General features: G+C 34.0%; 1 protein-coding gene across 1 annotated transcript; it reads right to left on the bottom strand.

The window, feature by feature from the left end:
• Positions 1–1,221: 1,221 nt before the first annotated feature.
• LOC123251272 (olfactory receptor 8J2-like) lies at positions 1,222–2,169 on the bottom strand. Its single transcript, XM_044680492.1, has one exon. The coding sequence runs from the start codon at positions 2,167–2,169 to the stop codon at positions 1,222–1,224; it is 948 nt and encodes a 315-aa protein (XP_044536427.1).
• Between the last annotated feature and the right edge of the window lie 11,018 nt (positions 2,170–13,187).

Here is a 13,187-nt window from a genome sequence, read left to right as displayed (position 1 = left end):
AGGATCAGAGAGACAGTAAGTATTTGAGATATGATTTGAACTCTGATATTTCTGAATCAAAATCCTGTGTCCTTTCCATTAGTTTATAACTCATTCAATTCCTCCTTCACTGAATTGTGGAACCTTTTCCATACTTTAAGTCACTGGTGCAATGATGGTCAAATGAGATCATGACTGTAATTTTTTTTCACCTGAAATAATATTGTAAATAAGGATTTGCTTCTTTGCATAGCTAGAGATCATAGAGTACCTCAATTAAGCTAATTAGCATTAATCCATCAAAAAATGTAGGTGACTAAGTGTCAGCTCTCAAGAAACTGATGATTTAAATGTTCCTTTCCCAATTAGAATGTGAGCTTTACAATAAGGAGAGTTTTTCTTTTATCTTTGACACTTAGCACAGTGCCTGGTACTTAGTAGACACTTAAGAAATGCTTTCTAACTGAAAAAAAAATAGAACAAATTACCATTTGCTTACAAATTCCCATAATTAAGAGCATGAATGAATTTGTAATATCATTAGAGCATTCAAAATAAACAAAAAAACATTAATAATAAGATATAATTTTAAGCAGATTTCAGAAACTAAAGTCCTTATATGAACGTCTATACCAGGATCAGAGTGTATGGGATTAATTTGGGGGGAATTTTGAGGAAACAGCAGATAACACATGAAGTCTAACAGATTACACAGAAAAAGTCTAGAAACTTAGAAATGCACACTTAACTCAAATTTTATAATAAGGTACTGTAAACACTCAACAAAAGAAAAATTAAAAATTAGACTTCTTCTCTGGTACTTCAAAAGGAGGGTCAAAAATTTTACATGAACTTTCCAGATCATGGGGACATTAGACCATAACCCCATAACGTGAAAAGAATATCTATCTATCTATCCATCTTTCTACTTCTATCTATGCACATACACATGTGTGTATGTACATATTTTTGTATTTATGCACAATATATGTTTCTATATATGCATATATAAACTATTTTACAAAATAAATAAAATTAGGTAATGTGAATATGCAGTTTCCTAAGTCTATATATACCTGTAGGGGCTCTTATTTGAGTATGACACCTTTTGTTTGCTCATTTTTAATTATTTAAACCTCTTACTCCTGTCTAATTTTATTCCATTCCTGGACTTTTATCCATTAATAATAGTTCCTACCTGAGCTTATGAATATAATGAATCTAACATGAATACTTATGAATTTATATGTTTTTTAAAGTTTGGCAAGGGTTGCTAAGGACTTTCTTCAGAGCATCCTTCACATCCTTATTCCTCAGGCTATAGATCATAGGATTCAGCATAGGGATCACTAGTGTGTAAAAAACAGAGGCCATTTTATCAGTATCTAAGGAATGGTTTGACCGGGGCTGTAAGTACATGAAAAGTAGTGTCCCATAGAAAACAGTGACAGCCATCATGTGGGAAGCACAGGTGGAGAAGGCTTTCCGTCTTCCTTCTGCTGAGCGCATTCTCAGGATGGTCAAGATGATGAAGAAGTAGGACACAATTACAATGATCATGGAAAAAAAAAGATTAGTCCCTGAAAATGTAAATACTGCTGTTTCTGGGATATAGGTGTCAGAGCAGGACAATGCTAACAGGGGGACATTATCACAGTAAAAATGATTGATTATATTAGAAGAACAGTAAGACACAGAAAAAACACAGGAAGTGACAGTCAATGCTGTTGTTAAACTGTAGGCATATGTTAGGACCACAAGCAGTATGCAAACTTTTCTTGATACCACAACCATGTAGAGTAGGGGATTACAAATAGCCACGTAGCGGTCATAGGCCATTGCAGCCAACATGAAAATCTCAGCAACAATAAAGACTAAGAAGCCTCCCAGTTGGGTTGCACACCCATAGTAAGAAATGGTTTTCTTCTCCACCAAGAAATTGACCAGCATCTGGGGAGCTATGACAGTGGAATTGCCAAGATTGATGATAGCCAAGTGTCTGAGGAAAAAGTACATGGGAGTTTGAAGTCGAGAATCTATAGAAGTGAGTGTGATGATCCCCACATTTCCAGTCACTGTCACTCCATAGATCACTAAGAAGATGAAGAAGAGGGGAACTTGAAGCTCTGGATTCTCTGAGACTCCAATGAGGATGAATTTAGTTACATGGGAAAAATTTCCTGGAATCATTTATTCTTTTGGTTTTTATCTGTTTGGGGAACAAATTAGAAGATAGTTTAGAAGGCTTAGGATTAATTTCCAAAAGTAGCATCTTAAGTAGACAACAATTTCCTTGATTCTCTCATGCTGTTAACTTTAGCTGTTTGGAGAGAAATGTCTTAGACTTGGAGAGATATTTTACATGAATTCTGAGCTATGCTTAAAGATGAAAAAGAACCAGATTGAATAGCTATTGATAAGAAGAACATTATTTTTCTCATAGTAGCCTTTAACAATAGGAAAAACTTGAGCACTGGAATCTAATGAGAGGGGTTAAAACTCTGCACAATATTGCTGGAAGTCAGGTTCCTCATTAATTAAGAAAACAATCATTTGACTGATAATTGATAAGGACACTTCTACCTTTACATTTTTATGCATTAAATATTAAGAAAATTAATGATGGAATAGTTCAAAGGTTTTCACTCTTTTTCTTCTTTGTTATCACACAGAATTAGAAGAGTTTTTTGTTAATAGAAAATATTCAAACTATTTGTTAGTGTGGTGTTCAAGGTATAAACTGATCATGAAAGGATTAAAAATGTATTCCAAAGCTCTTATGAGCAATGTGCTCATGTGCCAGACTTATGGATAGAATTATCATATTTCACACGATTGATTTCTTGATCATTGTAATAAAGTGGAATTCTAATATTATGGTATTGTAGTTGTTAACCCAGCCAATGATAAATTCTCTACTATGTCATATGTTCATTAACTACCTCCCATTCCCCATTCCTTGAATCTGTAACAAAACTGGGTTCACCTGTGGCTCTTGCTCTCAATTCCATCAGAAGTGCCACACGCTATTGAACCATTTGTCTCTGTGTTTGTATTCTCTCCTTTTTTTTCTAGGCCTGACTCTCAATCCACTGAGCTACCCAGCTGCCCCCTGTATTCTCTCCTTATGTTCACTCTCCCTTACTCTTTAAACTCTTCTACCCATATTTCCTCAGTCTTTAGCCTCCCTTTTAGGTGTTCACTCATGAGAGAATAATGTATAGCTGCTGGACAGCTATAATTAGAAACTACATTTGAATTCTACAGGAAAATTGTCCCCACTTTCCTTAATTCTGATATCCTCCTTCTGCTGATGATCTCCAATTGCTCTTACATTTAATTTGTTTTTGATGAGTTAATTGCAAGTTATTGTCTCATGAAACTGTGAGCTCCTTGAGATCAGGAATTCACTTTTGTATTTATTTATATCCCTAATACTTAGCATAGTGTCTTACAAGGCAGATGTTTATTAAATATTTATTGACTAAGAAATCTTGCTTTTCTAAGAATTTCAATCATTATTTTCAGAAGCTCTAATAATTCTTTTTGGCAAAATTAAAATAAGTATTTTATTGGGAAAAATAAAAAATATGAAAGCTTAGTAGATAGGAAATATAAATTATATAATAGGAAATAATACTTTCATAGTAGTCCCCAATTTTAAATTAAAAATTAAATTCAATTATTGGAAACATTATGTTTAAAAATCAAGAGGGCATCAATCCTACTCTCATTTTCCATTATCAAACCTCAAATTTGTGTTTAATTCTGGGCACAACCATTAAGGAAGCAAATTGATGATCTGGAAGATAATGGTGGCAATAACAATTGATACATTACCCATAAAGATTAGTAAAAACAATGAAATTTGATTACACAAGTGAAGAAAAGATTTTCAATTGAATGTGAGTAAAACAGCTATCTTTATGTATTTTAAGAATTCTCATTGAAAGTAAGGATTATATTTGTTCTATTTGGCTTATCTGAGTAACAATAAGGGAAGTTAAACGGTGCAATAGAAGGCTTTCTAGGTTTTAAGTCAGGAAGATTTATTTTTACGAGTTCAAATCTGGCCTCAGACACTAGTTGTGTGACACTCAGCAAGTCACTTAACACTGTTTGCCTCATTTCCTCATCTTTAAAATGAACTGGAGATGGAAATGGCAAAACATGCAGTTTCTTTCCCAATGAAGTCCCAAATGAGTTGAAATGAATATGACTGAAACAACTGAACAACAAAAAGTAAAAATGAGCTCAATGAACCACAGACAACCAAATTATAGGGAAATAATCATAAAAAATACCAATGTTTGACTATGATAGTAAATAGTTGTTCAAATAGAAGTTGCTGAGAGACATTTAAAAATGAGAATGCATACAACTTATTTTAGGAGAAAAGTACATATTGATTCTATGCAAGTGAATGACTGAAAGGAAGGAAGCTTTATAGATGGGAGTACTTAGGATCTATAGCAGAAACATGGGTTCCATCACACCTTGCAAAAGTATAAGTGCAACTTTTTAAAGTTGTTGTCAGTGGAAGAAAGAAAACAAGCATTTATTTGACGTTTTCCATGTTTCAGATTCTATACTAAAAGCTTTTCAAATATATCTTATGAAATGGAACAGAGAGGACTCAAAAGTAACAGAACTCCCCAGGGGCCCCTCAGGGGCCAGCAGCCTAACTGGGTTTTCACCCAACCTCTTATGTAACCTCCCATCTGTCAGCTTGCCTGACCCATCCTGACCATGCTGTAATGCTAACAACACCACTTCTGCTTCTGAGAAATTGCTTGCTTGCTTAACATATAAGGAATGTATATGTTCAGACCTGTTTGAACATACCAACCCTATCCTATGAAATGTGCCAAGGAAAATTCCCTCCAAATGGTTTTCATATATATATATATATGTGTGTGTGTGTGTGTGTGTATTCTGTACCTACTTATGGCGGGGCACAATTGTCTCTCATGTGAGGAGGACACCCCAGTTGGCCAGATATTAAAGGTCCCTAAAACTTCTAAAACCTGGGTATTTGGTGTTTTTCATGAAGTGCCCCACTTCATGTATTTGGTCCTCACAACAACCCTGACATGTAAGTGCTATGGAATTTCAAAGCTTGAGTGATAATGGAAATTGATGAAATCAGACATTCAGATGGATTTCGTTTTAAAATAAAGGTTATTATCTTTGATGACAACCATCAAGTAAACTGATATCCTAACGATATTTTCAAAATGTTGGCATTGCCAAACATCTGAAAAACAAAATATAGTTCTAGCAAAAAATTCAATTAAATTTAAAAGTTTTGTTTGATTTGAACCAGTCACTTATTTTTAGGGATTAGATGTTTTTTCTCTTTAGTTTTAATAAGGTCAACCTTGGATAAAGGTGTGAATTACAAAGTAGTGAATTTCATTTTCATGAAAGATTTTTGGCCATATCTTGTGTTTTTTTTCCCCACAAAGGACACATTCCCCAAATAAGAACATGATAGGAGATATTGAGTTCCCTTTACTAGTGTTTTTCAAACTTGCAGATTACCTGGATTTTTGAAAGCTAGATTGATTTTTGATCAGACATCAATTGATCAATGTGTCTTTCATAGTTATTTTCAATTTAAAGTCTGATTTTTTTGCTATCACTTCCAACTTTAACATATGCAAACTTTATTCTTTATCCCTTGCGGCTACTTTGGTTGTTTGTTTGTTTGTTTGTTTGTTTTTTTATTTTTAAACCCTTAACTTCTGTGTATTAGTTCCTTGGTGGAAGAGTGGAAAGGGTAGGCAATGGGGGTCAAGTGACTTGCCCAGGGTCACACAGCTGGGAAGTGTCTGAGGCCAGATTTGAACCTAGGACCTCCTGTCTCTAGGCCTGGCTCTCAATCCACTGAGCTACCCAGCTGCCCCCCCCTTGTGGCTACTTTGGAATACTGCATCTGTTTCCAATCTTAAAAGTACTAAGGAAATGTGAACTATTCCTTTCTAGTTAAAAACTATGCTAGTACCTTTGATTCTCTTCAGTAATGATTCAAGGATCAACTATATATATATATATATATATGTATATACATATGCATACATATGTATATATATATATATAATATGTTTAATATGTTACAGGCAGCAACTTGATTGGCTGTTCGTGCAGCTTCTAGTACAATATTTAAAAAAAGTAGCTTATTTACCTTTGGAGTACCATTTCAACTCTCTCAAAGACTGGTGAAAGTTTTCCAGAACAAGAAAAAGTTCACATCTCATAGCTACCTGAATTTTAAAGTCAGTCTTTCCCCCACACTTTTGTCTATTATCTCAATATTGGGTTGAAGACTCAAAAAATTATTAATTGAATTGATCTATTAAATATTTTATCTTCGTATTATTACTCTTTTAATAGGGATCTCTATCTTACAATTGGCAGACTATTTTAGCTATTTGTGTTGTGTAAATTAGACCACAGATTATTCTATATAGACTCCAAATTTCATATTTCAAAGAACAGGGCTCCAGTATTTTGCAAAAAATCTCATTGTTTTTTTCTTAAATCCCTACTAAGAGAGATTTAGGACAAGATACTGCATCATTGGTATTCTCCAGGGCATGCAGAGATGCAGGCTTTGGGATGGAAGTGAGGCAGTTTAGTGGTTGTAGAAACTACTATTCAAAGAGAGTCACACTTAAAACCTCTTCCTAGAAATTTAGACAAAGAAAAGGAGAAAATGGGAGCCGTCTACTCTTAATTTCCATTGAGTAAGAATCCCATCTACACATAGAAGGTATGAGATGAGGTTGCTCACTGTTCCTTATCCAGTTCTACCATTGATGGAAAATGCACTACTTTCTATAAAGCATCAGATAATTTCGTTGTTGGACAGCTCTAGGTTGCATACGTTTCATTTTCCTGAAATGAAATCTTTCACCCTAGAATTTCTACTCATTACTAGCCCTTTTCCTTCTGTGGTAACTCAGAACAGTTCTTTCTCTATTTTCTATATTACAGGCTTTTGTCTCTCATTTTGCTTAAGAAAGATTAGTATTCGGTATGCTGAGCACTCATGGTTTCATAAAAGGAATGACTCTCTTGAACAATAGGGAATTAACTTTGGGAACAGACTTTGTCATGAAAAATTCTAACTTCATTTGAACCAAATGAACATAAACATGTTATATCGTTTGTTATAAACACACCCCCTCTGATATGCAATCTTAATTTTTAGAATCGTTTCAAGAAGTAATTATACCAGATCATTAGTGTCATTTTCCTCCTGGACAAACACCAGACTAATTTATAGCAATGACTAAAATAAAATATTTTAGTGAGATATTAACCAATTTGTGATATATTGAACAAATCAGAATAGTGAGGTGTATTTTAGAGGGTAAATTTCAAATCCCACCAACTTCAACTACCCAGTGATATCACTAAAACCACCACAGCAATTGAAGCTGATGAATACTCTTAAAATAAATGATCTTTGAATTGTATTGATCATATGAAACAATGCCCATTGCAAGCACTGGAGACACTAATCAAAGAAGGTGTAGGAACTGACTAATTAAGAAAAATCCAAGTAGAACTAAAGGCTAGTGAGAAAGGTTCAATTCTCAACAGTTAAACTCCCAAGTCCTGGGAAAGGAGATTATAATCCATATGTTATTGCAACTCATTTTATCATTTCACACTCAAATGATTTTAGAAACAAATAAAAACATTTAATCTTATTGGTGACTGCTTAATTTTGATTTTTCTTTGGTTCCAAACACATCATCAGTTACTCAGCAATAGATATAACACATTTTTAAATGGGATTTAACTCAGCTATATAATAATCAGAATAAAAATCATTCATACTATTAGGTTGATATGTATTCTAATTATCCACTTCCTCCAACCTGCTTACCCATTTATTAGAGTGTGTTGACTCAAAAAGAATATCATGATAAAAAAAGCCCAATAAAAACATAGGATTGAAACTCTTGCCAAATATAGTGCCCCAAATTCCATAGAAATTATTAAATTTTAAATTAAACTCTAATATTGTTCTGGATAGACAACAACTCTTTTACTTTTTTATTCTCCTTTCTAAGGCTGCTTTCCCCTGAGAAATACCATGACATAGAAGATAGAAAAGTAAACTTAAAAATCAGGTAGTCTTGGGCTGAAGTATTGCTTTTGAGGTGCATTAGTTGTGTGACACCCGATAAATTGTTTAGTTGCTCAGTGCTTTTTACAGTTGTCTAAGATTTTGAACAAGATCTGAGGATTTGTGGAAAAGAAAAAGAGCTCAACATGGAACTAATGAAAATCTCACAACTTCCTTCTCAATTTTAGGTTCATAATTTCATTCCTTTGAAGGAAGTTTAATAGCTCTCTGTTAATGGGTTTTTCCAGGCTCCACAGAAAAATAAATAATATTTTAGCATTTAGAGTAGATGAAGTGGGTAGAATAGATCCATTAGAGCCTTTAGAGTAGAAAAAGCCATCTTTGGTTGTATAATGATGGTTGCTTGGATTTTGCTCACATTGACCTGCTGAGAAAAAAAATGCAATGGTATGACTTACCTATGTCAAAAGAATTGGTGCCCTTTACTCATAAGGCTTATGCCCATAGATCTTTTTGAGGAGTTTTGCTTATTGCAGAAGTATCTAGAGACTTCTGATATGTGACAAATTTGGAGCCTCAACTATTACATATAACACTAAAAATATCCCCAATACAGGGCCACTTGCACAGGGGAGCAAAGACACTTTGGGGACTAATTACTAAGACCTCCTTTCCATTTCACCCTGGTCCCCAAGCGAATTAATGGGAAGAGTTTGTGAATGAGAGTTGTTACTTTTACATGCATTTTTTTATTGTGGAATATTGTCAAGGATTATTATTTTTAACACAAAGAAAATCTGGCTCATTGACCCAATATTAGGTCTCATGGGTCTTAGTAGAGATGGTCTAATAATGAATATTCTTTATTAATTCTCACTGCTATTTTACTTATACTGCTTTTGGATAATAACATTTTTGTCCTGAGGTCTTCAATTTTTATTTTGACAGTTACAAACATTAATTAATATTTGTAGATTCACAATGGTTTTATCACTTTCCAATGACAAAGCTATGTTTTTTTTGGTTATGGCCACATGATCCAAGTACTATGACTTATGTATCAATAAACAAATATTTATTAAATGCCTGCTATGCTTGATGCACTATGATAGGTGACAGAATATAGGTGGAAAGAATTTTTAAAATTCTATTAGTAATGAGCTTACATTTAAATACAGTAATTTAATGCATCTACTCATTCATTTTTTTGCAGAAACATATATTTAATATTTAATGGATATAGATGGTACTAATTATGAATGGAATCTCCTAAAGGTAGATAAATACAAGTTTCTTTATTTAAAGGTATTATATGTATATATCTTAATATATAAATAAAACATATTATATTATATAATGATATAAATTATACAACATGTATTTTATATAACATAATATATCATATAATACACAATACAATATATATAAAGTTATAAATATAATATATATGCATGTTTATGCATGTATAATTAATACAAATAGTTGATGTGAAAGAATGCTACACATAGTAGTTATAGTCTATATATGAATCTGGCAACATATTATTAGGTTGTGTCTAGGGCAAAGATCTTAACCTGAATTTTATGATATTTATTCCATTTAATATTTCAATAGGATTTTATCACTGCTCTTGTTAATCCTACTTGGTCCTGCCTTTAGGATCCCTTCTGTGTGCAATGGAAATAACCACTGTGTGAATTTGCCATTTTTATATAATCTCTCTCTGTGCCTACCTCCCACATCCATTATATGATTCAGTTTCTCTCTTCTAAAATCACTGACAACACTCTATATTTCCTCTCAAACCTCTGATGAATAACATTATGGGAAATGTAATCTTTTCTTTTTTGATTATGTTAATGTATTCCACTTTATTTCTTATAAGAGAAGATTTCTCTTTGGACTAATGGTGACACTATAAAGTGACAGGCATGTCAAAAATAGTAGATATCAATAAAATATATTTTAATAAGAATAAAATTTGAACAAAAATAATAGTCTCAGAATTCTGGGAAGATAGTGGTGTAGAAGCAGCAAGGCTTCAGACCTTCATAAAACCCTTCACCACCAATCAAGGACAAAGGGCTCTGAGGGAACAGAAAACCAAATTTGACAACAGAACAGAGCTGGGGGATCCTGTAGCTGAACACAACTTAAAAGGTACATGGGAAAAAAAGAGAAAAAAAGCCTAAATTCTTAGAACTGTCTGGTGGGAGGGGAAGGAAAGGAAGAAGATCCCAGATCCCCTCCTCCACCTAATGTGCTGAGTCTCCAGCAGATCCTAGAATATCTGGATGGGCTGGGGCACTAGTATGAAGGATTTCCTCACTGGCATAGCTGTGCCAAACTCAAGGCTTTGATCATGGACAACAAGGAGGCTGTTGGGGGAGAAACCCAGAGAGGGTGAACAAACATTCCATTTTGCACTGCCCCCCTTTCTCTCAAGGTTTTGACCTCAGGGCACTTGGAGCTGTGCAAATCAACCTCACCTGGCTTAATCCTATCAATACAGCTGACAAGAAGTCTTCAGAAGGCAGGGAAGCTCCAACACCCCTACCCCACAGACTACAATGAAAGTAGCCAAATTGACTTCTTTAGCTTTTATTACCAGCTGGGGAAAATCTGGCCTCAGGTACCAGTAACCTAATTAATCAAGAAAACAGAGAAGAAGCCCTCCCAGGACTGAATAGCCCAAACACACAGATAAAAAAATGATCAGAGGACCAAGATTACAGCCAATTAGAGGGGAGAAAGAAGAAAAAATATGAGTAAACAATAGAAAAAAAAGAAAAAAAAAGAAACCATTACCAATAGTTTCTATGCAGAAATTGAACAAAAAGCAAATGGATCAGAAGAAGATAAAGGAACACCAACAAAAAACATAGAAACTCCAGTGAAATCCACGCAGGCTTTGGAAAAACTTAAAATTCAATTATCTCAAGAACTCAAAATTCAATTAACTCAAGAACTCAGAAAACAATCAATAGAGGCTGAAGACAATTGGGAAAAGGAAATATATGAACTAAAACAAGAAAATAATATCTTAAAAGCCCAAATTGACCAGCTGAAAAATGAAGCAAAGAAGGTGAAAGATGATCTACAAAGAAAATCAGACCAGAAGGAGGATGACCAAAAAGCCAAAGGAGAAATTCAGTCTTTAACAATTAGAATTCAGCAGCTAGAAGCAACTGACTTCACAAGTCCGTAAGAATATATAAAACAAAATCAAAAAATGAAAAATGTGAGGAAAATATGAAACACTTTATTGACACAAACATAGATTGGGAAAACAGTTCTCTAATATACAATTTAAGAATTATTGTTCTACCAGAACATCATGAAAAAAGGAAAAGCCTGGACATCATCCTATGGGAAATTATACAAGAAAACTATCTTGATATTCTAGAAGAAAATGGAAAAGTGAACTTTGAAAGAATCCATAGATCAACTCTTACATTTAGTCCACAGCTGACAACTTCCAGGAATATTGTAACAAATTCAAAAACTACCAAACCAAGGACAAAATATTACAAGCTGCTAAGAAGAAGTCATTCAGACACCAGGGAACCACAGTCAGGATAACACAGGATCTGGCTGCATCTACATTGAAGGACTGGAAGGCATGGAATATAATATTCCAGAAAGCAAGAGAGCTGGGTCTACAACCAAGAATTAACTATACAGCAAACTGACTATATTATTGCAGGGGAAAGTATGGTCATTCAAATAATTAAAGACTTCCAAACATTCATAAAGAAATAACTGGATTTAAATAGAGAGTTTGCTGCCCAAACCCAGAAGTCAAGAGAATCACCATAAGGTAATTAAGAGAGTGGGGAAAACAAACAAACAAACAAACAAACAAAAAACCTTTTCTTAAGAGACCAATAAGTTAAATTGCCTTATATCCCAATAAGAAAGAAGATATTGGTAACTCTTAAAATTTGTTATTATCAACAGCTAGAAGAAGTATATTTAGAGGCCTAAAGGTTGTTAAATTAAATATTTAACTCCACTTCCTCTGAGGTCTCCAGGGGGTCAGTTACAACTTGTCCCCAGCCACCATGGAGTCCATTCAGAGAGTGAAGCAAGACTTCCTGATTCCCCATTCCATTTAGAATCCTCCAGCCCTGCCTGCTAAGTCTCCTAAATACTCATTTATTAATCTTCCTCACAACAGAGGGAACAGGGAAAAACTCTATGGGATGAAATGTCAAGATATATGTATATGTATACATACATATGTGTATAAATATTTATAAAACTAGAGGTTAAAAGGAGATAATATTCAGAGAATTGGAAAAAAGACAAAATGTAGTAAATTTATATTTCATAAAGAAGCATATTGGTAGAACAGGGGAGAAGACAAATAAAATGGAAGAGTAAAGAGGTTGGAGAAAGGAAATACTTAATTCTTAAGTGCATTGAAATTTCCTTAAAGAGGGAAGAACAATCAGATCCATTGGGGACTAGTGGGGAGGGAAGTAATACTAGGGAAGGAGATGGGACCTCTCCCCTCCCCTACAGCTTAAAAAGACGCTAAAGAACAATAAGAGGGGAATAAGAAGGAAGGGGAGAAGAAAGGGAAATACAATAAGGGAGGGGATTAAGGGAACTGATTAAAAACAAAACCCTGGTATAGAAGAAAATAGTGAAAGAAGCAAAGGCAGGACAAGGAGAGGGAATCAAAATATCTGGGAATACACAATTGATCATTTAAACTCTGAATGTGAATGGGATGAACTCACCCATAAAACGGAAGCAAATGGCAGAGTGGATTAGAAACCAAAATCCTACTATATGTTGTCTATAAGAAACACACAAAACACAGGTAGACATATATAGAGTAAAACTAAAAGGCTGGAGGAAAATCTATTGGGCTTCAACTGAGAAATGGAAGGCAGCAATTACAATCATGACTTCTGACAAAGCCAAAGTAAAACTAGATTTGGTTAAACGAGATAGGGAAGTAATTACATCCTGATAAAAGGTAGTATAAACAATGAAGAAATAGCAGTACTCAACATGTATGCAACAAATGGCATAGCATCTAAATTTCTAAAGGAGAAACTGGCAGAGCATAAGGAGGAAATAGATAGCAAAT

Source organism: Gracilinanus agilis, chromosome 6 (genome assembly GCF_016433145.1).
Source record: "Gracilinanus agilis isolate LMUSP501 chromosome 6, AgileGrace, whole genome shotgun sequence".
NCBI classification, from domain to species: Eukaryota; Metazoa; Chordata; class Mammalia; order Didelphimorphia; family Didelphidae; genus Gracilinanus; species Gracilinanus agilis.
Note: the sequence above shows the minus strand (reverse complement) of the source record. Positions and strands in the feature narration are given on the sequence as shown.

What these genes read in the sequence shown, in the direction of transcription:
- LOC123251272 (XM_044680492.1), bottom strand. Translation starts at nt 2,169, where the DNA reads ATGATTCCAGGAAATTTTTCCCATGTAACTAAATTCATCCTCATTGGA.